Genomic DNA, 22,437 nt, shown 5'->3' on the forward strand with positions numbered 1-22,437 from the left:
TATGTTTGTGCCACTACGTTAAGGCCAGCTAAGCTTCAGGTCTGGAACCTACCTCAAAGACGTCAGGCAAGCATCATGACATGGCAGCTTCAGGCATTGGCACATCTCAGCGAGGAATGTTTACAAACATCCAAGCAACTCTGACTTCCTACTTCCCCTTCAGTCAAACGCTGCAGGATAAAGCTTCCACTGGAGGTAAGGACCTGCTCAAAAGCTTTGTGCTGCTTTACCGTCCGAGAAGACTTTGAGAACAGTTCAATACTGCTTCAAAGAGGCAAAGCAGAATTGCAACATCCACAGAACATAAGACAAATCTGGCTAGAATGGCCGTGTCCTCAGCCACGAATCTCAGTGGTAAGAATTCCCTACACTACTTCGTGATGCCTGTTCACAGAGTCACAGAATGTCACTGTCCACGTTTCCTACGTTACGCCTGCATAACTCCCTTTCCATGTACTCACTGTTTAAAACACCAGCAGCAGCTACTTCAGCATGACTTAACAATGTGTTAGATATCTAGGAGCACTACGGTAGAAGAACAGAGAATTAGATATTTGTCTGAAAATAAGACAGGGAGATGGCAAACTTGCTAGGAGCTTGGCTTTGAGAAACCAGGCCAAGAGGATCAGTAGTTAACAGCATGCTTAAACGCATAAGGACAGAAAAACTAAGAAAATAAGACTTAAGAAAGAACAAGTCTACGTACTACCAGCTACGTTTGCTTCCTGTTTGTAAGAGCCACCTCACCTGGACTTATCCCACCTATAATTTAAGTCAATGCCAATGTAGTTACCTTAGAAACAGGAAACACTTAAGTTATGTGCACTAAGAATGACTTGTCAGGAGTCACGCCTGTTTTGTTACCTACTTAAAAAAAAAAAAAAAAAGGCCAAGCTCCACCGAGAGCAGATGTCATGCTTCCTTCTCAAAAGTTGGACTCACAAGCAGACACCCCCTAAGCTCATCTGACATCAACAGATAAACTATCTGGCTCTGCTGTTTATTTTTTTAATATTATCTCAGTTCGGTTGTAAATAAAGGCCAAAGACTGCCCAAACAAGTTGTTGACGGTCTGTTGGTGGTTAGGGCAGCTCGCTACCCTGCCGGTACAACAGAACACGGGGCTCCTCCCGAGTAGCAACGACCGCAACGGAGCTACCTGCAACACGGCGGCGGCTGTCGGATGGCCCAACTGCTGATGTTTCGCACTGCCGGTATCCCTACTTCTCCCACACACGCGTCCGCCTGACCGCACGGCACGCCCGTAACCGCAGCACAGCGCCGAGGCTCTCCCCTGAGGTCCCCCCCACGGGGCTGCCGCCGCGGGGCTGCAGCCGCCCGCACGTTGCCTGCCCTCCCGGGCGGGTCCCAGCAGCGCGGACCCTGCGGAGGTGCCGCCGGGCCGGGCTCACGGCGGGCCGGGCACCTGCGGCTCCCAGCCCTCACAGCTCCCTCACAGCTCCACCTGCCGCCACCAGCGCCGCGGCGGCGGGCCGGGAGGCGAGGCGGAAACCCGCAGAGCCGCGGCTCGGCCGTGCCCCCGGGGAGCCTCCCCCCGGCACCGGGGCTCCCGGCGGCGCTCCCCGCCCCAGCTCCCGCGGCCCGGCCCGGGAAGCCCCGGCCCGGCCCCTCAGCGCCTCGGGGCGGCAGCACCGCGGGGCCAGGCCGAGGCCCCGCCGCCCGGCCCCGCACCCTCCGGGCCCGGCCCGGCCTCGGCCTCGGCCCCCGGTGATCCCGAAGCCCCCCCCCCCGCCGCCGGGCCTCACCTGGGGGCCGCCTGGGGCCGGAGCGGGGCGCGGGGCCGCGGCCTCTGTGCGCTGGGCTCCGCCGCTCCGCTACAAAATGGCGGCCGGGGTCGCGCGCTCACGTCGCGGCCTTTCCCCTCCCCCGTCCCCTCGCGGCACGGCAGCGGGCGGGGGAGGAGGGGGGAGGGGAGGGGCGCGCTGAGGGCCCGCCCACCCGGCCGGCGCACCTCCAATCGGAGCGCGGCTCGCCGCGGGGCTCGTCCAATCAGCGCGGCGCGGCCTCAAGCGGACGCTCCCCCGTCCTCCCCCCGCCCCGCCCCGGCTGTCCGCGCGGAGAGGGCGCCGAGCTCTGATTGGCCGCGCGGCTTCGGCCAATGGGGGCCGGCTGGCGCCTCGGGCGGAGCATGCGCGCCGGCGGCCAACCAGCGCCGGCAGCCGAGGCGAGGGCCGCCCAGGACAGCCAATCAGCGCGGGGCAGGAAGAGGAAGCGGCGGGGAGCGCCAAAGGGCGCGCGGAGTCAGGGGGAGGGGGAGCAGCAGCGCCCCCCCCCCGGTGGTGCAGCCCGACCCCCCCCACACACCGCAGTGGTACGGCCCGCGCGGCGCCCCCCGCGCAGGGCAGTGGTACGGCCCCTTCAGCGCCGGCCGCCATTTTGTGTCCGCCCGCCTTGAGGCGGCGCCGGGCGGGAGCCGTGTGCCGGCCGTTTGTCGCCTCACGGGACACGGCAGCGCCCCGCCGGGCCCTCGCGGCTCCGGGCTGCCCCTCAGGCGGCCCTGCCACGCCACAGGAGCGGTGGCCGCCCGTCCCCGGGCTGTGGGGGCTGTGGGGACGGGGCTGAGGGGCGCGGGCACGGCCCTGTGAGGGCTTCGAGGCCCCGGCCGCCCCCCCTGTCATCACGTCTTGCGCCGGGGACAGCCCCATGCGAGCAGCCCCGCGGTGTGCAGAGACCACAGGGAGCCACACGCACCACAACTGCACGTTTATTGAGTGCCGGTCATCCGCGTTCACAGGTAGAAAAGACGTACAAAGGCCAGAGTTTGTAAACAGTCACAGGAGGGGTAAGGCAGACAGAGAAACGGCCACGGCGCTGTGTTACCCCGTGCCAGGGCCGCAGGCACCCCGGGTCTCAGACACGGGGACATGGGGTGACGGGGCCTGGTGTCCCCCGTGTGCGCAGGTGGGAAGCAGAGACACGGGGCACCTGTAGCCGAGTGCTGCTGCTGCCACTTCCACCCGACCAGGCTCGGGGAGAGGAAATCGAGCCGCATCTCTGGTTACCTGCACTCCCACGGAAACACAACACACACGTCCTGTGGCCCAGCTGCAGCCCAAGGCGATGCTGAGTCTGGTTTTTGAGACCGAAGTCCCCAGTGAGCACCCCAGCCCCACACCTGGGCTCTCCTTCCTGCTCAGAGCCCTCCTGCTGTTAATGCAAACCCAACAGAGCCATCAAGGATGCTCATCCACATTTTTTTTTTAAACACCAGAAAGTTCTTCGAGCTCCTGCCCTTAGGCAGGAGCCAGGAGAAGCACTGGAGGCAGCCTGTGCCTGCAATGTTCGCACTCCCGTGTGGAGCACAGATGGCCTATATTTAGACAAGACACCCATTAACCCCAGGCCCCGTGGCTCCTTTCACCTCTTGTTCTCATCCTGCAGTAGCAAAGTGTTTGCTCACATACACCGCATCCTCTGTCCTCCCTCAAGCTCTCGAGAGCTCCGCACAGCAAAACACTTCTCTGTTCCCAGGCAAGCACACAGGTGACACAAATGGGGGGGGTTGCTGGAGTCTGTTCTTAGCTGAGGGCGCAGTGGTTGGAGCTACCTTGGAGCTGGAGGGACACAACACTTCACATAGTCCCTCAAAATAATTTATTTGGGGTTTCTTTCTCATTCTCCATCTGGATTTCCCCCTCTTATCTCAAAGAGTGGCGGGGAATACTCAAATTACAGAGCGGGATCTGGGAAGAAACATGCATTGGGGCGAAGAGCCCTTCCCTGCAGCGCAGCAGGCCTGCCAGAGCGGGGCCAGCCCCACTGCGCTGCCTGGGAGCTGCTGAACGCCGCAGCCAGGCTGAAGCCACCTCTTGTCAGAGCACATTTATACACCGCAGGCACTGGTAGGGAGAGGTCACGCGCTGCCACGAGGACGTGCCCATGTGCTGTCCTCTCACCCACCGCCGGCTGGTCACAGAGGGAAAGGAAAGCAGTAAGGGCTACGTCAACGTGTCACGATTCACCTTCCCACCACAGCGGGCTGGGCCAGGTCCCACACCTGGGAGCACTGCTCCGAGACACGTACAAGGATATTTACACATCAATCCCTCTCTCCCCCAGGGATGTAAAAGCCAAATATCAAGGGACTTTAAAGTCTGAACAAGAGCAGTTGACTGCTGAGATTTAACTACCCCCAGCCGAATCTGCAGCTGGGGGAACTGCTAAACCCAGAGACATGATCAAGGAGCAGAAGTGAAACTTTCCAGAAAGGCTAAGGAGGAACCGCCCAGAGCAACAACAGCCAGATATAGTGTAAACGACTGCGGGAACAATGTAAAATGGATTAACGCCGACTGCTTTATCCCTGAAGCATCCCTTAAAACCTACACCTGGCCCATTCCTTGGACACCCACCCTGGAAGAACAGGATTTGAAATTCAGAGATGAGCTCGGCTCTAGCGTAGTGTCTCCAGCAGGTCGATGCAGTCACAGCACCTTCTCTAGTGAGTACCAAGCCCCTGCCAGGAGGCTGGGCTGGCAGTGTAAACATTGCACCGGCGTGTCGCTACCCGGCGTCCTCCTGATCCTCCTCCAACAGCACGTTAAAACCAGGCTCAGTGTGGTGTTCCCACTTTCAAACGGAAAGTGCAATCCAGACAGAGGAAGATGGAAGAGGAACCCCTGCCAGCACTGAGCTAGGACAGAAGACTGGCGAGATGAGCCACAGGAAAGCAAAATTCAAACCGAACCAAACACTGACACAGAAGAGGACTACAGGGCTGTCGCCCTGTCTAAGCTACTGGGTATAAGGTGGTGGAGGAATTGCCACACTCATGCGCAGTGAAACCTGTTTGCTTTCCAGATTACTGAACTCAGCTGGGGCCCACCACTGCTCAGTGGGGCAGAGCGGCCTTTGCTTTCCGCCAAAGCAGAACTCTCCCTTTTCGCAGAGGCACCATTTGTTTTACATTCTGACCACGGCACACCCTCACCGATGGCAAGTTATGGCATGATTACTAATTCCCTTTATGCAAGACACTGTCTCCCTCCAACACTGTAGTGAAAACAAGGACATTAAGCTGTCAAAGTGCTGGAGAGGAGTTCCCCTGACACAGAGTGTGCTTCCCTGTGCAAACCCCAAACGTGATCCCTTAGTGATGTCTACCCCGGAGGGGCAGAAAGGATTTGACCTGGATGTCAGCACGGAGCGAGCGGGGATCTCCACCGTCACGGCGCTCCTCTCCACTGAGTCCGAGGTCTCCTTGTAGTGATGCTCTGGCTTCACCAGAGAGTCAGGACTGAGGAGGCAAGCCTGACTGCCTGGTGCGTTAAGACAGCGAGATACGAGTCCCTGCAGGGCTCTTTCAGCAAAGCCCCAGATTTCAACATTCCTCATGGATGCTCCCAATATACCAAAATCTTTTCTCCCCACTCCCCCTCGGTCCTGGAGCAGGAAATCTGCTTCCCCATGGCAGCAGCCCAGCCCAGCCCGGAGAAGGCGTCAGGCTGTGAGATCCACAAAGATGGCATTGGCAGTGGTCTGTCCGAAGATGAAGGCTCCGAGGGTGACCATGAACACCCCATAGCTGACCTGGGCCCACCAGCTGTGGACGCACAAGGACAGAGTGCGTTTTAGATGGGACCTTCACTACAACATCCGCAGGGGAAGCAGGGAGAGGGAAGCACATTACCTGATTGCCCTGGTTTCTTGGATCTCGGAGAGCTTGGCTTGAATCAGGCAGAGCCCTGAAACGGAGAGGAGGCAGGTTAAACCCAGATGAGGGCTGAACAGACGCCCTGCAGGCCAGGGAGCTGAGCTCCCTCTGAAGTAAGGGCTGCTCTGTTGAGGGCAGGAGGGACAGGTTCTCTCCTATTTCTCCTCGGCTTCCTCCAGCCCATAGGAGATGTGCCCCAGGTCAGCCCTGGCCATCTCCCAGCCTGCTCTAGAAAGGGTCTGCCTTTGAAAGGGTCAGCATGTTGCTGGCTGGGATATGAATTTTCCCCCCAGTCCTCACCTAGCCCCCTGCCTCTCCTACTCTCCCAGTTACGGAGCAGAGAGACCAGTCAAACCAGTGGTTCTTCTTGCTCCTGCGTCCCCTTCCCATCCCCTCCCTCTCTGAGATACGAGGCCGAGAGACCTCCACTCTCCACGGGGCACCCCAGGACGACAGGGCGGTACCTGGGAAGACGAAGATGAAGCAGGCGGCCAAGCCCCCGATGACGGAGATGACTTTGCCGATGTCAGGGATGAAGAGGGCCAAGAGGAGAGTCAGCAGGAACCAACTGACGGTCTGAAGCAGGCGCCTCCTCCGCTCCCGAACCACGTCCTCCTCTACCGTCACCCCGGTGTAGCGGAGCCAGAGGCCCTCCAGAACGGCCCTGCAGGCACGGACCCGGGGAAGGAGGCTTCCAGCAGCGCCCCTCCTGCCCACACCAGCCCCCGCCGCCGCCCTCCGCTCACCGGCCGCAGAAGTGCAGGATGGGGTAGGACGTCAGCACGCACAGGATGATGAAGGCCCGGGCGAGGGCGACGGGGATGTCGTCGGAAGGGTAGGAAAGCAACACGTCCTGGTCCACGCTGGCCCCAAATGTCAGGAAGCCGCAGACGCCTGCCGGAGAAGGGCACAGTCAGCAGGGGACAGGGAAAGAGCCTCCTGCCCTTGTAGGGATGCGGCACGGGACACCGTGGTTAGATAATTCCCTCCCTGTACCTCTGCTGCCCAGAGGATCTCTGTCCTCCAGGAGCTCGCAGCCCCCCCAGGACCACGCCATAGCCACAGAAGCCACCCGGGGTCCCCTCACTTACCAGTGCCTGTATAGACAAAGAGAGCGATCACCATGGCCGCTGTCACCACCGCCCCCCAGGTCTTCACCTCCGGCTGCTTCATGCTGTTAAAGACGGGCACGCTGCTCACATGGCACTGCCGGAGACACGAAAAGAGCACGGGGACACGCGATGGGCTGAGCTGGAGCACCGGGAGCCGCGCAGGACCCCGTGCACCACACGCAGCTGTGGCAAAGCTCTACCATTGTTGTGATCCCCCAGGTTTGTTGCTGGAGAAGGCAGTGGGGGCAACAGGATTAAATGGGTCCATCTCTCCCCCACCCTGCTCACAACCCAGCTCTTTGCCCAACAAAAGACCGCTCTCCTCCTGCCTGGCTGGATCGTACCAGGGACACAGGGCAGGTTTTGGCTGAATGTGCAGGGAAGCGTCCCCGGACCAGGCCAGTCCCCCTGCCAGGCAGGAAGGGGAGCGCCTGGCTCGTGGCCGTACCTGGAACCCGAAGCAGATGGTGGGCATGGCGTTGAACACGGCCATCCAGGTGGAGGGGCTGGGGAGAGAAAGAGGCACCGGTCAGAGCAGGGGGCACTTGGGAACGGGTTCGTGACTCTGCTGGTCTGCCCCCTCCTCACCTGCCCATTCCTCCCACCTGGGACAAGGCCTTTGCATGCTAAAAAGTGATCTAAACTTTGCCCTGCCTTAAAATCCCCCGGGCAGTTGTCCCCGCCCACACCAGGTCCAGAAATGGCCCCATACCATGAGGGAGGGGACAAGCCACGCAGGCAAAGGAAATAACCAAAAATCACGCTAAGAGAGACACAGACCCCTCATTTCTGGGTGAGTACGGGTGTACGGGAGCTAAAAGTGACTCAGCTCTCCTCGAAACCTGTGAAAGAGCTCTGGAAACACCCGTGTTTGGGACAGCAGGGTCCCCCGGCAGGGCCACCACGGATCAATGCCTCCAGAGATCCCCCAGGGACTGGGACCACATCTCTGGGGTCCTCAGGGGGAGGCTGAGCCCCCTGGGGACCCGGGGCTGGCAGAGACCCTTCACAGGCTGCCACATCCCGTGTCAGCTGTGTCCTGTTAGCGTCCCCCCTTGTCCCCAGGTGGGCTGGCCGGACAGCTCGACCTCTCTCCATCCCTGTCCTTCTGTCCCCTGTGGTCTCCTCGGTCCCAGCTGTCAGAGTCCACCCCCTCCCCAACAGCCTGCAAGACGTTTGCAGTGGAGGCAGATGGGGATTCTCTGATGTCTGACAAGGGTTCAGCTCAGGCTGTAGTGATGTGGAAGGAGACGAGGACCAGGACAGGACGCCCCCAACAGGCCTTTCTCTGCTCCTTCACCACCTGCTCCGGTGAAACATGCAGAGATGCAGCCACTTGGGAGCTCCTGGCAGCAACATGCAGTTTCTCTGGGACCTGGGACAGGACCTGGCAAGGATCTGTCCTCAGCCTTCGCACCCCTTGCTCACGAGTCCCTGCCTGGCTCTGCAGTGCTGTCAGGGTCACCGCCAGCACCACATCTCCTGCACGTACCTGGTGGGGATCTCCACAGGCACAAGCTCCTTGTCGGGCCAGATGTACTTGATGATGATGACGGCAGTGACGTACCACGTGCCAATCACGCTCAGAGAGCTGCAAGAGGGGACAGTAAGTCCACCAGCGTACTGCCTCCCAGCTCTGAGAACATCTGAGAGTCTCCTCCCAGCACCTCCAGCCCCATCCTTCCCCCTGCACAGCCTGGACCACCCAACCCTTCCCATCGGGATGAGCCCTGCTCTCCTCTTCCCCACAGGAACACACCAGGCAGCGTCACCCACTGTCCCCACACAGGCACCAACGCAACCCCACCACGTCGAGGGACTGCGCTGCGCAGCTGGGAGCAGCAGCTATGCTCCAGCCAAAGGAGAGTGCTGACCCTGGGCTTTGGGAAAGAGATGAACGTTAAAGAAGCGGCTGTGGTGTTTCTGTGTCCAGCTCCAGCAGCGACGTTGCACCAAGATGCCACGTGGAGTGGCGCTAACCTGCAGACCACCCGGCCCAAGGCCCTGGAGACCCTTATGGGCTCTCCCTTCTGCAGGGTGCCCAACTCCGAAGACAGGGAACGAAGCAGCTGGAAGCTCTTCCAAGGCTCCTCTGGAGAGCACAACGGAGGGACACAGGCCCTGGAGAATTCTACTGTGGCTGGGGAAACCGAGGCAAGGAGGAGATGTCTGACACCCCAGGGGTTAGCGGGCAGATGAGTGCTAGAGCCACGCTGTCTCCGCTCCCTGTCCCCTGGGCCCTGCTCAGGTGGGCGCCAGCTGCCCCAGGCGGTCAGCCCAGCCCTGCGGGGCTCCCCTCACCCACCTGGCGTACTTCTGGAAGCCGATCTCCTTGGGGATGGAGAGGGGCAGGATGAGGAGGAAGGCAGTGATGCTGATGGTGAACTTGCGGTCGGTGTACCAGCGGCTGCTCCCCGCTTCCTCAGGCTCTGTCACCAGCGCAGCGATGACTGTGGGGACAGATGGGTTGTGCCGCTTGTCCCTTCCAGAGGAAGGCAGGCAGCTCGTTGCTCCTTGGGGCACTTACTCTTGTCCTCCTGGTCTCCGATAATGATGAGGAAAGCGATGCAGGTGCCAAAGGTGTAGACGGCGATGGCCACCTCGCACAGCACGCCCGGCACCTTCCCGCACACCGCCCACACGACCTCTTGGTACGTCCGCTCGTTGCTGGCCTGCGAGCAGTACGCCAGGATGACCAGGCCCCCGATGATGAAGATCAGCATGCACTGGGGTGGGAAGAGGAAGCGAGAGCACACAGTGAGGCAGCGGCACGCCGAGGTCCCCAGAGCCGCCCCACACACCCAACATCTCCACTGTCCCTCAGAGGTCCTACCCTGCACCTCACAGGGCGCTGCGTGTCCCACCCGGCCCCTCCAGGCCTGGACAAGGGGCTCTCCCCTCCTGTCTCTCACCATCTGCAGTGCGATGCCCGCGGCCACGCCGCCGGCCATGTTGAAGGCGGCGGGGAAGTTGAGCAGCCCGGCCCCGAGGGCGGCGTTCACCACGATGAACACGGCGCCCAGCGCGGACGTGGCCCCCAGGCCGCTGCCTTGGCTCTCCCCGCTCTTCGGTACCGTCTCCACGCTGGGGCTCTGCAGGAGCCTGGCCCGTTCCCCAGCATCATCGCTCCACTCCCAGTCCCTGTAGTCACTGTTGATGCTCCCGGTGGCCTGAGCCATCTTCTGGCAGGCTCTGTCCCTTGCAGGGCGGCACTCACGTCCCACTAGTGTTCTCGCACCGGGCTCAGCCGACCACCGTGAGCAGCGTCCCCAGCCAGCCCTGGATCCATCAGGCACAGGGACAGCAAACGGCCAGGCTGGGACCACAGCAGCGCAGGATCCGGGCGCTTCACTGCTCCTAGAAGGGGACAGGGAAGGACACGAATGCGCTAAGGATCGTTGGGAAACTGAGTCACACCTCGGCGGTGTGGAGGAGCAGGCAGGAGGGTGGGTGCCCCTGGCTCAGCCCTCCCGATGGACTCCAAAAGACTGCAGCCACCAGGGACACGGGACAGGCAGCAGGGGAGGAGATCCACGTCCTCCGGTGGCACACCAGTCCCCGGGGGACAAACGCACGGCCGGCCGGACCTGGGGCCACCCCAAAACCCTCTGGCCTACAGCCCGCGTTAACGAGGGACAACGTGGGCTGACAACCGAGCGGCGGCAGAGAGAAAACGAGCTCCCTGCGCCCCAGCTTGGGGCCCCAGCACCCGGGCACCCTCCTTTCAGCAGGGGTGCTGCTGTGCGGTGCAGGGCGCGGGCGGAGCACTCACCTCCGCTCCGCCGGAATCCGCGGCGAGGCCGCCGCCGCCGGGCGGTGTCAGAGCCCCGGTCGCGGTGCTGGGGCCTCCCCGCGGGCCGCCCGGTCCTGCGGGCACGAGACCCGCGGGCGCGGCTTCCCGGGCCGGCCCCGCCGGCTGCGGGCAGCCTCCCGTCCCGGGGCGCCTCAGCGGCCGGCGGGGAAACGCCCGCACGCGGGGGGACGCGGGGCCCGGCCCCTCCCGGCCCGGCTCGCCCTGCCCCGGTCCCGCTGCCGGTGCCGGTGCCGCCCCCGGCCCTGCCCGCAGCCCCGCAGCCCCCGGCCGCCCGCTCACCCCCGGGCGCGGCTCGGCGCCGCGCGGCATGCCGGGGGTTGTAGGCCGGCCGCACGGAGCCGCCCCGGCAGCCCCGGCTCCTCCGTGCTGAGGGGGGCTGAGGAGGTGCCGGGGCACCGGGCAAGGCTGAGGGGGCCGGGGGTGGTCGGCAGGGGGGGAAGGGGAGGCTCAGGGAGACCTCGGTGCGGCGTTGCAGGGCTTCGAGGGGCTTATAACAAGGGTGGGGGACTCTTCAATGAGAGGACGAGGGGGAATGGGCTTAAACTAAAAAAGGGGAGATTTAGACCAGACGTTAGGAGGAAATTCTTCACTGTAAAGGTGGTGAGGCACTGGAAGAAGCTGCCCAGAGAAGCTGAGGATGCCCCATCCCTGGAGGTGTTGGACACCAGGTTGGACAACGCCCTGGGCAACCTGATCTGGTGGGGGCATCACTGCCCGTGACAGGGGGATGGAGTTAGATGGGTTTCAAGGTCCCTCCCAACCCAAACCATTCTGTGATTCCACAGCTACCTAAAACGTGTGGGGAGCTGGGCTTTGGCCTCTTCTCACAGGTAACCACTGATAGGACCAGAGGGAATGGCCTCAAGTTGCGCCAGGGGAGGTTCAGGTTGGAAATGAGGAGACATTTCTTCTCAGAAAGAGCAGTCAGGCACTGGGACGGGTTGCCCAGGGAGGTGGTGGTGTCACCGTCCCTGGGGGTGTTCAAAGAGAGGTTGGACGTGGTGCCTGGGGACATGGTTCAGTGGGTGATGGTGGTGGTAGGGGGTGGTTGGACCAGGTGATCTTGGAGGGCTTTTCCAACCTTAGTGGTTCTATGTTCTTGGCCAAGTGTCCCACTGAGATAGAGGAAAGTGTCAGCTACAAGAGCAGGGCCACAGCCTGCAGCTGGGCCCTTTGGGAACTCACACAAAAATCAACTGCGTAGGCTGCTGGATTAGCTGCATGGGAGTCCCACAGCCCCTGGTGCGTTTGGTACGTACACGGGGGAACTGCCCTCTCTATTCAGGAGATTGGGGTTTCACCAGCCCTGTGAGACTCCCTCTGCTGGCACATCCCTGAAAGGGAACGCCTGCTGTGCGGAAGGGACAGAATGCATCTGTGCCATGGTGGGAGGAAGGCCCAAGCTTGACCCGGCCCTGCATCAGTTTATTAGGATTAAAAAACTCAGTCAAGCGAGGCACAGGGCATTTGTCCTCGCCGGTCTTTACACGGAGAGGACGGATTTTGAGTTACCAGCTCTGACAGTGCTTGGGATCTTTCCGTCCTGATTTCTGGCATCGCCAGACAACTGGCTGGGCAGAGCAGATGAGATGGCCACCACCAGACACCCACGCAAGGGTGGACACCCCTGGGCCCACACTCTGGTTCGTGGCAGTGGAACACAGACCCTGGCTTGCAGGCAGGGCCGATGTGCTTGGGGTACAGGGCAGGGGAGAGGCAGAGATGCACAGAGAGCAGTTTTCGGAGGAGGTTCTTATTGAAGGGCGAGGAATTTTCACCTTATAGCACGGGAAGGGAGGTTCCGAGCAGTGACAGGGGTCTGCCACACGCACCAACGCCACTGTGAATTACACTTGACAGATTCCCAGATGGAAAGAGCAAAGCCCACAGTGGAGCACATTTTAGTAGTTACGAGTCCTCAGAGCCTTTACATCGGCTGTTGGAGGGCAGCTTCAGCACTGCCTGGCCCTGAGCCCAGCAGCAGGAGGTGGAAGAGGAGGGAAGCTGCAGCAAGACAGGCTGAGGAGGACACAGGAGTGCACCCAAACAGCCCCCCTCAGCCCACCCCGCTCCCTGACCACTGCTGCCTGGGCGAGCAGCCTCACAAAGCCTTCTCATGGAGAAACGAGCGTGGGGATGCCTTCGGTGCCTACGCAGGTAGGATGGCAGAGCGCTAACCATTTGCTTCCTCCAGTGCAGATGGGTGCTGGGGCTGATGGACAAAGGACGAGCAGCAGGGGAGAATGGCTGTGACAAGTGGGAGCCAGCAATGATGTCCCTGCTCCACAACGTGGTGCGATTTTGACTAGGCTTCTACAACAACTCATCTACAAGATACATTCAGCAGCGGCGTTAAGTGCTGTGGTTGGAAGTATTCTGCTTGCTTCCTTTCCTTCCCCTTCTTCCACCAGTGGGGAAGGCCAACAGCTCCAGAGCACGCTCTGTCTTTACTTGGTGACTTGATGGATGGCATGAGCCAGGTAACCTACGTTGCCCGACGTAACGCCCGCCATGGAGATTCGGCCGTCCTTTGTCATATAGATGGAGAACTCCTTGATCAGCCGCTCCACCTGGGATGAAAGAGCAGAGTTCAAAATTCAGCCCGACCTCTACTCTGTTAGCAGATTGCAAATTTACCCAGCTTGCCAGAATCGACAGCAAGCTGGGTGCCAGCAGACACATCATCCAGCCACCTGCACAGCTCTGGGAAAGCAAGAGCTGCTGCTCGGCTCTTGGGCAATACACAAACACTGCAGATGTTCAGCCAGGAGTCACCTCGCTGGAGCTGACCTCCAAGGTCACCTCAGAGTGGCACTACGTGACTGCTTCCTTTGGCAGGCAAGCAGGCTACAGTTGCTTTCAATCTCCACAAGCACAGCAGGGAGCAGAGCAAGACACGGGTCCCCACGGTGCTCCAGTTCTGCAGGCATGGAAGATGTTCTTATCGACAAAGACCTGCCCCTGGAGGCTCATTCTGGCACCCACAGCCCACATTTTTCTGATAAGTACTACAAAGAACACCTCGACGCCAGGGGAACTGTGTTTACCTGCTCAGGCTTCAGCCCCGTGAAGCAAAACATGCCGATCTGGTCAGTGATGTGCTGCCAGTTGTGGGAGGATCCCTCTTTCTTGAGGTTGGACACCAGCTGAGTCCGCATGCCGATGATCCGGTCAGCCATGCCCTTCACCTCCACCAGCCTGAGAATTCAACCCAAGACCTGGTCAGAGCAGAGCCGTAATGCTCCAACGCTGCTCCCTCCCCAGCTACCCGGGAAGCAACCCTCTCCACCTTGTACCCCCAAAGCATGGGGTGTGTAACACAAGGCAAAGCAAACCCCAGAGAGCATGAACCTGTTGCTCCAGCTGGGAAGTTGCTTCTTTCTGCCAGCATCCAAAGGTGATAAAAAAGGTGCTATTTATTTATTCCATAGCTGTTGGACACTACAAGAGAGTCTCAGCATCTCTCACTGCTGAAAGCCATGGCAGAATTGGAGGCCTCAAGGCAGCACTGCCCAAACCCACATCAAACAACACCTGGGGCGTGCAGGGGTACCCCCAGCACAGGCAGACAGCCCCAGCTCCAAGGCCGTGCAGCGAGGGGACATCTCTGCCAGATCCTGGATCCGGCCAAAGCAGCGCAGCCCCAGCGAGGCCCCGACACACAGCCAGCCTTTGTCCTGCACAGCCAGCTGCCGCCAGGGACCCAGCACCCTGGGGGAGCTGCGCAGGCTGACGCCAGGAAGCAGGCTCAGGGCACGAGGGTTACATTCCTGAGTTTTTATTCCCAAGGGACTTAAGCTTCCACTTCCCCCATGTGAGACTCACTAAGTGGCTACAATGCTTTAGTCAGTCTTTTGTGCTCCTGAGACAGGCAGCTCCTGCAGACTTCAATCCTAGGGAAGCTTTATCCTCTCCTCTAGAGTGTTTTCCGCCTCAGTAATGCAAGGGAAACCTGTACGTGCCGGGCTGGACTCATACTAGCCGATGCCAGTTGGATCTGAGCAGGGATTTCCCCAGAGGACGGCAGCAGCGCGTGGTGCTGACTGTACCCTGCAGCTATCAGCCAGCTGCCTGTGGCACAGCAGGCAGCAAGCACGGCGTCACGCCTCGCCGTCACAGGCACTGGGAGTTCCCTCTTACCACTCCTTCCGCAGCTCAGGGGTGTTCAGGATGATGGAGGCGATGCGGGCTCCGTTCAGGGGCGGGTTGGAGTACATGGGACGGATGAGGATCTTCAGCTGCGACTCGACCCTCTTGGCTTCCTCTGCGTCACTGCAGATCACCGTGAAGGCACCCGCACGCTCTCCTGAAATGGAGGCGGTCAGGTCCCAGCCTCTGCCCGTGGATACTCAGGGCTGGGGCGGGACTCCTCCAAACACCACGCTGGTTTAGCGGAGCCCTGCCCTCCAGTAGGGTCCCCAGCAGCTCCCTCCTGCGCCCTGTCCAGTACTACAGGATGGGCACGCACAGGCAGCAGCTGGCACCGGGAGAGTGCCAGGCATCTCTAGGAAGACGCTGGCTGCTAATCCAGCCCGGAAGAGTCCCCCCACCACCGCCCAACTCACCGTACAGCCCCATGTTCTTGGCGTAGGACTGCGACAGCACGATGTTGATGCCCTGCTCGATGAAATGCCGCACAGCCCAGGCGTCCCGGTTGATGTCCCCGCTGGCAAAGCCCTGGTAGGCCATGTCAAAGTACACCAGGAGGTTCCGTTTCTGCCAGAGAAGGAGTGGAAGTGTCACAGAGTGTCCAGCTGGTGCTTGCGAGGAGACACCAGCTACGTGAAAGAGGAAACCAGAGATCTGGTTTTCCCAGGAAGCGCACAGCATCCCTGGGACACCTCACTGCTCACCTTCACCACGGCTGCCAGCTCCTTCCACTGCTCCTGCCGGGGATCCACTCCGGTGGGGTTGTGAGCACACGCATGCAAGAGGATGATGCTCTTCTCTGGAATTTTCTAAGGAAGATGGAACAGACAGTGAGTGGTTGACAACACCTCAGCACTCTCCTCGGGTGGTGAGATGTGACTTGCCCTGGATGGGCCCTGCAGGGCTCCCAGCCTCCATTCAGCACAGGTAGGCTAACACAAGATCATCCATTCCCCACATCACCTCCCTGCTTCCAGCTGTGAAAGGCAACTCACAGAAATGTCCTCCATGGCTCCAGTGAAGTCAAGGCTGCACGTTTTGGGGTCGTAGTAGCGGTAAGCCTGAAGTTGCAAGCCTGCATCGCGGAAGATGGGCGTGTGATTGCCCCAGGAGGGTTTGGGTAGGTACACGTCACGGCTGGACTTGAAGAACCGTTGCTGACCAAGAGAAAGACAGAGTGTTCAGACAGACTGACAGACTCAGCTCCTGCCAAAAGACGTCTCTTCCTTCCCCAGCCGGCCAGGGACTCACCAAAAAATTGGCTCCGATTCGCAGAGATCCAGTCCCAGAAATACCCTGCACAGTGACATACTGCAAGGGAAGGAACAAGGACGGGAGTCTGAGCGGATGCAGTAGGATACAGCAACAGCCCAGCCACCACGACAACGTTAGCGCGCGCACACCACGGTGACAGCTGACCCAAACAGGGACATGGGGCTGGAGGGGACCGCATGGATCTGCCCCTCGTAGGGCAGGGAGTCGGACCTTTTTGGGGCCCCCTCCTCGGGAAGGGCTGCTTTACCACACCTGCCGAGGAGGCAGTTAGCCCTGGGGCTAGCCAGCCAGCAGCTCAGAGGCACCAGCAGCCACGCCAGCCCTGCTTGGTGCCCACATACTGCCCACAAGTCACCGTGCTGCCCACCCCCTGCTCCCCAGCCCGCTCCTTACCCGGCCGCTCTTGAAAGCCTCGCTGTTTTCACCCAGCGCCAGTTCTGCCGATGCCCGGGTGAAATCCGCCAGCCCCCCGATGGGCAAGTACTCCTTGTCCATCTTCTTGGAGGCTATCATGGCCTCTGCCTGGAAAGGAGGACACACATTCAGCATGGAAAGCATCACCACGGAGAGGACGGTGGACAGCTCATGGTCACTTCTCTTCACATTTGCTCTCTCAAAAGCAGCAAAGGCTGGCAGGAGCTTCTCTTCAGAGACCGGGGCCCATCACAGCCAGAGGAGCAGTACATTTCTGGTACATTTCCTGCTTTTACCATGGGACAAGGTCCCCCGGCAACCACCAGATCCCTCAGTGGGTGTCACCATCAGCCTGGCAGAGCCAGGTGACCGGGAGCCAGAGGAGAGCATCAATTCCAGCCCATTACGAGCTAGCGCTGCTGCACAGGGACACACATTTCTTTGCCCACACTGGAATGGTCCCCCCAGGATGGGGAGACTTGCCTGTTATGGAGGAGCAGAGGCCGTCTCTACACAGAGACACCCCAAACCAGGTAGGGTAGCAAGCTCTTCGTGGTGCCTTGTCACGCTGTGAAGGTTATGGAACTAGATAAAGAAGATTTAAAAAAAATCCAGGAAACCCAGCCAATTTTGAAAGCAGCCTGACTGACAGCCTTTGGAGGTGGCTGCCTCCACCTTTGCTGATCTCTGCTGCTTTCAGGCAGAGCCGGCACTAGAACCAGTCCAAGTTTTTATTTAACAAAGCATCAGACTAAAATACGGTGATGTAGACAATCGGAGCGCTCTGGGAACCCTGTCCGTACTCCCAGAGCAGCGGGACGACGCTGGCAGCGTTCACACAGCACCAGAAGCTCCTCCTGACACCACCCGGGTTCCCTGGTTATGACCCAGCTGTGGTGCGGGCTGACGCAGGAGTGAGGGCAAGGGATGGCTTTAAATCCCACACCAATGGGGAGCGGGGACAGCGCATCCTCCCGACACCAAGGAGACCAGCCAGGCAACGTGCGCGTCAGCTGGCGGCTATTTAGCGGCCCATTTCCACATGCAGAGCCCCCGAAGGCTCCGTAATCCCCTCAAGGGCAGAGTCCACATCCAGCTCCCCGGGCTGGAGTTTTAGAGTTTTAGTCTGGCTTATGGAGAAGCTGGTAACGAAGGCTCAGCAGAATTTCTAAGGCTAATCCAGTGAGGGGACAACGTCAGCTCTTTCCTCGGCCCAGAGAACGTCGGTTTGTTCAAGGAACACCTTGAGGTTGAGAATACACCTGGGCTGGGGGGGCTCCTGGAAGTCAGCAACAGATTAGACTGACCTGGAAGGGGCCAGGACAACTATTCCCTGTTTTATCCGCTACTACACAACCACCCCATGCCTCAGAAGCACTGGCACTGCTCGCAGAGGCATCTGCACAGCGCCCGCTGCCCCGCAGCACCCGGCTCACCTTGCGAACGCAGCTCAGCACGTACGGCTTCCCGTTGTCGTCCCGGTACGCCCCCACACCCAGGTTCATCTTCTTGGAGTTGGTGTCGCGCTTGAAAGCTTCTGTCACCCCCAGGATAGGGTCGGGGGGACCCATCTCCACGTGGGACCACCATGAGCTGGAGGGGAAGGAGCATCTCAGGGTTAGGCTGGAGGACGGGGCACGGCGCGGTGCCCCGCAGCTCCCGAGGTCTGCACGGCTGAGGAGGACGCACACCACCAGGGACACAAGCAGCCGTGCTGTGGCTCTGTACGGGCAGAACGGGCACAAACCCCGTGTGCCACCTCCAGGCACGGCAGCGACGTTTCTGGGGGCCCAAGCAGAGCAGCACGAGCGATGCCAGGCGGGCGTTTGTGTGAAGCACGAACACTGAGCTTCTACCGAGCTCCTGGAGAGGCTCTCGTGCATGAAGCTAACCTGCTGTTCCCACAGCATTGGCTTCCTAGCGGGTATTTCCCTCCCCTGCCCTACAAACCCCGCCTGGCTCTAACACGGGTGTTGTAGCCAGACAGTTTTCCTGGAAATCAGGCAGGACGCTTTCCTCCCAGCACGACGAGCGAGGAGCTCCCGGCAGCCAAGCACAGGCCCTCCCTGCGTCAGCTCCAAAAGCCTCCTGCCCGCTGCCGGGCGTCCTGGAGGCACTGAGCTCCTCGGAACGCCAAGGACAGGACAGGCCACGCTATAAAAAGAAACTCCTTGGCCTCAGCCTCCCCCCGCCCCGCGCTCAGGCTGGTGGGGGCAGGAGGTGTCGGCTTCACCTCGCTGCTCAGCCCGGGGAGGTAACAGCGCCGTACAGGAACGCGGTGCAAGGGGCTGGGGAACCGAGAGAGGCTCTCGTGCCAACAGGAAAACGAAACTCACGAGTCACTTCTCCCTCCACTCGGGCCCTGTTTTGGGTCTGTTTAGACCCAGTTTAGTCGCTACACAAACATACTTTGCACCAGCTCGTGTGTGTAGATTGCTTCCCCTCAGAGCCCACCCCTCCCCGTTGCCGCACGCTCCCAGCGCCGCAGCATTTCCAAACAAAACCCCTCTGCTTCCCGTCTCAACGAGCTCTGTGGAAAAACAGCAGTGAGCACGTACGAGGCAGGCACCTCGTCTCGTTTAAAAATGGAAGAAGTGTTTAGCCTCCCCCAGCCCACGGAGCGGAGAGGTAATTAAGACTCGCTAAGCACGGGATCAGCCTCGCAGAGGATGAATCACTCGTGCCAGGACGCGCCCCGCAGCGGGACACGCAGCGCATCCCTCCGTGGTTTACCTGGCCTGCGATTATTTTGGCACCCAGGGCCGTCCTCCCGCCGGGCTGCTCACCAAGAGGCTCACGGCGTTGGAGGTGTTCAGGTCGTGCACACCTCAGCAGGTCACAACGGCTGCAATTAGCGCTGATCCTGTGGGCATTCACCTAAGCTCCAGGGCTCCAGAGTTAAATACTTTTGTTCTGAGCCTTGCGATCGGCTTAGGGCTGCTTTAGGGCCTTTAGGGATTTTCCCGTTCTCAGCCCGAGGGCTTTGGGGTGAAGGCAGCAGAAGGGCTCCTCTGCTGCTTCCAGGGAGCGCAGCTGGCAGGGGGACAGGAGGAAACAGCCCACGATGAGATGTCCAAACACACCAAGACACCCAGGAGGGATCAGCCAAAGCCTTCCCAAGGGGCTCGGGACCAGGGACTGAACAGGGACCTAAGCCCGCAGGCCCTACCACACCCCACGTTAGCATGAAGTGCCGCCTCTGCGCTGCATTGTATTTTATTTCAGGCAATCCAAAGAGTGCTGGTCTCAGATAAAGGTCAGAGTTATAAACTGCCCGGCCTCCCTGCCCACGCCGCAGGGCTGGAGGCGTTTCGGTGCCGAGACCGGAGGGAAAGGCAGCTCAAGCTGCGGTTGCTCTGCCGGAGGTTTGCTTGGGGCAAGCCAGGAAAAGTTTTTCCATCCACTTCTGGGCAGGAGTGAGTCAGCGCCGGGGCGCGGAGCGGGGCTGTTATCCTGCAGCCTCCCTGCTTTCTGCCAGGCCGCCTCCCACGTGTGATGTGGGACAGAAGGGGCAAAAAACACACCAGGAACCCCATAAAGGAGCACCGCCCGCTAACTGTGTCTGCGGGACCCAGGGGCTGTGCTTTTGGGCTCCCACCAGGCCCGCACAGCAAGCCTTCCCCCACGTGGACAAGCACTTCCAGCTCTGCTGAAGGTTTCCTTTGTTCCCCACGGCACGGCCACGCCAGGCGCTGGTTTCGGAGCCTCTGCCAAAGCCCTGCAGCAGCTCTGCAAGCCCCAGCGGAGCCAAGAGGCCAAAGGCTCCGCGCCTGCGATGCCACAGCTCCAGCAAATATTTACAGGAGAAGGACGCCAACGGGCCGCTCCTGCGAGCCCAGAAAGCCCCAGGTGGGCGCGGGGAGCTGCCCGCCCAGAGGAGCGTTGACAGCAGCCGCCTCATGGTGCAGGAGGGCTGAGCACCAGCCCGGTGGGACTCGGTGTGCCCAAGGGGCTGCCTTCACCGTTCTGGCTCTCGTCACCTCCGCCCTGACTTCAGGGCTCCTGTGCCAGAGCACAAATTCCTGAAGATCAGGGAGGGGAGGACTGCTGCTCACTGCTCGGCATCCCCACGGGCTGCGTGGGAACAAGGCGCAAAGGCTCCTCGCTCGCAGGAGGCACAGCCTGAGTAGCTTTAGGTGACCTACATCCAGCGGGGTAATTTGCAACCGTCTAACGAACCTGAGGAAGGCGAAGCCGCCATGGACTGGCCGCCACAGGCCTGCTGCAGGGAAGGCACAGGACCAAGGGCAGAATTGGGCAAATCAACGCGTAACAGCCCTCTGCACCCGCTGCAACGGGGAAACTCCACTTCCCTGTGCTGCCCCGGGCTAGGGCCCGTCCCCTGCAGCTTCCCAGAGCCAGCAGGGACCAGGAGGCTCTGCCGGGAAGAGCAGCGGGGCTCAGACCCCTTGGCAGGCTCAGACCCCTTGGCTGCTCAGTGCTGCCACTGGGGTGTCCCCAGAGGCTGCCCTGGGGCTCCGGCTGCACCCCCTGTCCTCACATCCATCCCTCCGTCCTCGCGTCCAGCCCTCCGCTGCCTCCAGAGCAGGGAGCCCAGTGCAGAACAGCCCCTACAGGAACGCCACGTGCCAGGCAGCAGCCCCCGGCCCCATTTCAAGGCACACGGGGTCCCCGGGACCCCAGTGCGTGGGGCCCCCCCCTCCCCGTGTCTCGGCGCACAGGAACCCAGCAGCCCCAACCCCGCCTCGCCGTGTACGGTGTACCTGGGGCCCCCCGCACGTCCCCAGCCCCGTGCCCTGGCGCAGGGGGACCCCCGCCCCGCTGCACGGACCGCCCCCGCCCCATCCCATGCCGCGCAGCGCTGCCCCCTGCCCAGCACGGACCCTGTATCTCGGTGCGCAGGGCCCCATGGCCCCCTCCCGTGGGTGGGCAGCACCCCCACACCCCGCTGCAGGCCCCAGCCCCACACCCTGGTGCACAGGCCCCCGGCCCCCCTGCACGCCCCCGCCCCATATCCCGGTGCTCAGGGCCCGCCCCCGCCCCCGACCCCTCTGCCCGCGCCCCCCTCCCCGCCCCCCCCTCGCCCTCCACGCGCCTCCTCAAGGGCAGCCGGGGGCCGCCGGGCCCGCCCGCAGCCAATCAGGGCGCGCGCCCCCCGACTCGCCCGGCCCGCCCGGCCAATGGGCGCGCCGTCCCCATGGCAACGCCGCTCCCGCCCCCCACCACCCGGCCTACGGGCCGCCCCGAGGGACACGCTTCCTCACCGCGAAGCCCTCCCTGCCCCCCACGAGGCCGCCCCCTCCCCACAGCGGCGGCGGCCGGGCCCTGGCGGCGCCGAAGCGGCTCCGGCGGCGGCCCCCGAGGCCTCCGGGCCTCACCTGGCGCGGACGGCGGCGGCGCGGCGGGGGGCGGCGAGGAAGCGGCAGCTCTGCAGCAGCGCCATGGCGGCGGGCGGGAGGGTGTGAGAGCAGCCGGCAGACAGAGCTCCCCGCGGCACCGCACCGCGCATGCGCAGCGCCACTCACGGGAGACTCCGCCCCCTGGCGGCCCCGCCCCCTGGTGGCCCCGCCCCGCCCACAGCGCCCCCTGGCGGCCGGGAGGTCCCCGTGCAGCAGCGCCCCGGCTGGGGGGGGCGCTGGGCTGTGCTGGGCGGTGCTGCGCCCTGCTGGGCTGTACTGGGCTGCACTGGGCTGTGCTGCGCCCTGCTGGGCTGTACTGGGGCGGTGCTGCGCCCTGCTGGGCTGTACTGGGCTGCGCTGCACCCTGCTCTGCTGTACTGGGCTGCACTGGGCGGTGCTGCGCCCTGCTGGGCTGCACTGGGCTATACTGGGCTGCACTGAGGCTATACTGTGCTGTACAGGGCTGCACTGCACCATACTGGTCGGTACTGGGCTATTCTGGGCTGTACCAGGCCACACTGGGCTGTACAAGACTGCACTGCGCCATACTGGGCTGTACTGTGCTGTACTGGGCTGCACCACACCATACTGGGCTATACTTATGCTATACTGGGCTGTACTGCACCGTACTGAGTTGTA

The 22,437-nt window shown here is 61.6% G+C and overlaps 3 protein-coding genes across 11 annotated transcripts in view; all 3 read right to left on the reverse strand.

Annotated features, from left to right (window-relative positions):
* The window catches only part of CNOT1 (CCR4-NOT transcription complex subunit 1), a 60,000-nt gene extending 58,078 nt beyond the window's left edge, over positions 1-1,922 (reverse strand). For all 9 annotated transcript variants that reach the window (XM_067004746.1, XM_067004747.1, XM_067004742.1 and 6 more), the window contains exon 1: positions 1,767-1,922. The gene's annotated coding sequence lies outside the window, so the exon portion shown is untranslated. The remainder of the gene's footprint in view (positions 1-1,766) is intronic.
* A 787-nt stretch (positions 1,923-2,709) lies between these two features.
* SLC38A7 (solute carrier family 38 member 7) lies at positions 2,710-10,889 on the reverse strand. Its single transcript, XM_048078727.2, has 11 exons — positions 10,559-10,889; positions 9,699-10,143; positions 9,314-9,512; positions 9,092-9,236; positions 8,279-8,377; positions 7,235-7,292; positions 6,766-6,880; positions 6,421-6,568; positions 6,139-6,338; positions 5,651-5,705; positions 2,710-5,563 (listed from the first exon to the last, which is right to left on the reverse strand). Exons 2-11 carry the CDS (start codon positions 9,963-9,965, stop codon positions 5,461-5,463), a joined length of 1,389 nt encoding a protein of 462 aa, XP_047934684.1. The 5' UTR covers positions 9,966-10,143; positions 10,559-10,889; the 3' UTR covers positions 2,710-5,460.
* A 1,445-nt stretch (positions 10,890-12,334) lies between these two features.
* GOT2 (glutamic-oxaloacetic transaminase 2) lies at positions 12,335-21,938 on the reverse strand. The gene is made up of 10 exons (XM_067004245.1): positions 21,778-21,938; positions 17,875-18,031; positions 16,418-16,546; positions 16,001-16,060; positions 15,745-15,906; positions 15,454-15,558; positions 15,166-15,316; positions 14,741-14,906; positions 13,648-13,798; positions 12,335-13,170 (listed from the first exon to the last, which is right to left on the reverse strand). The coding sequence occupies exons 1-10, from the start codon at positions 21,906-21,908 to the stop codon at positions 13,048-13,050; spliced, it is 1,335 nt and encodes a 444-aa protein (XP_066860346.1). The 5' UTR covers positions 21,909-21,938; the 3' UTR covers positions 12,335-13,047.
* Between the last annotated feature and the right edge of the window lie 499 nt (positions 21,939-22,437).

This window comes from Anser cygnoides, chromosome 12, assembly GCF_040182565.1.
Source record: "Anser cygnoides isolate HZ-2024a breed goose chromosome 12, Taihu_goose_T2T_genome, whole genome shotgun sequence".
NCBI lineage: Eukaryota > Metazoa > Chordata > Aves > Anseriformes > Anatidae > Anser > Anser cygnoides.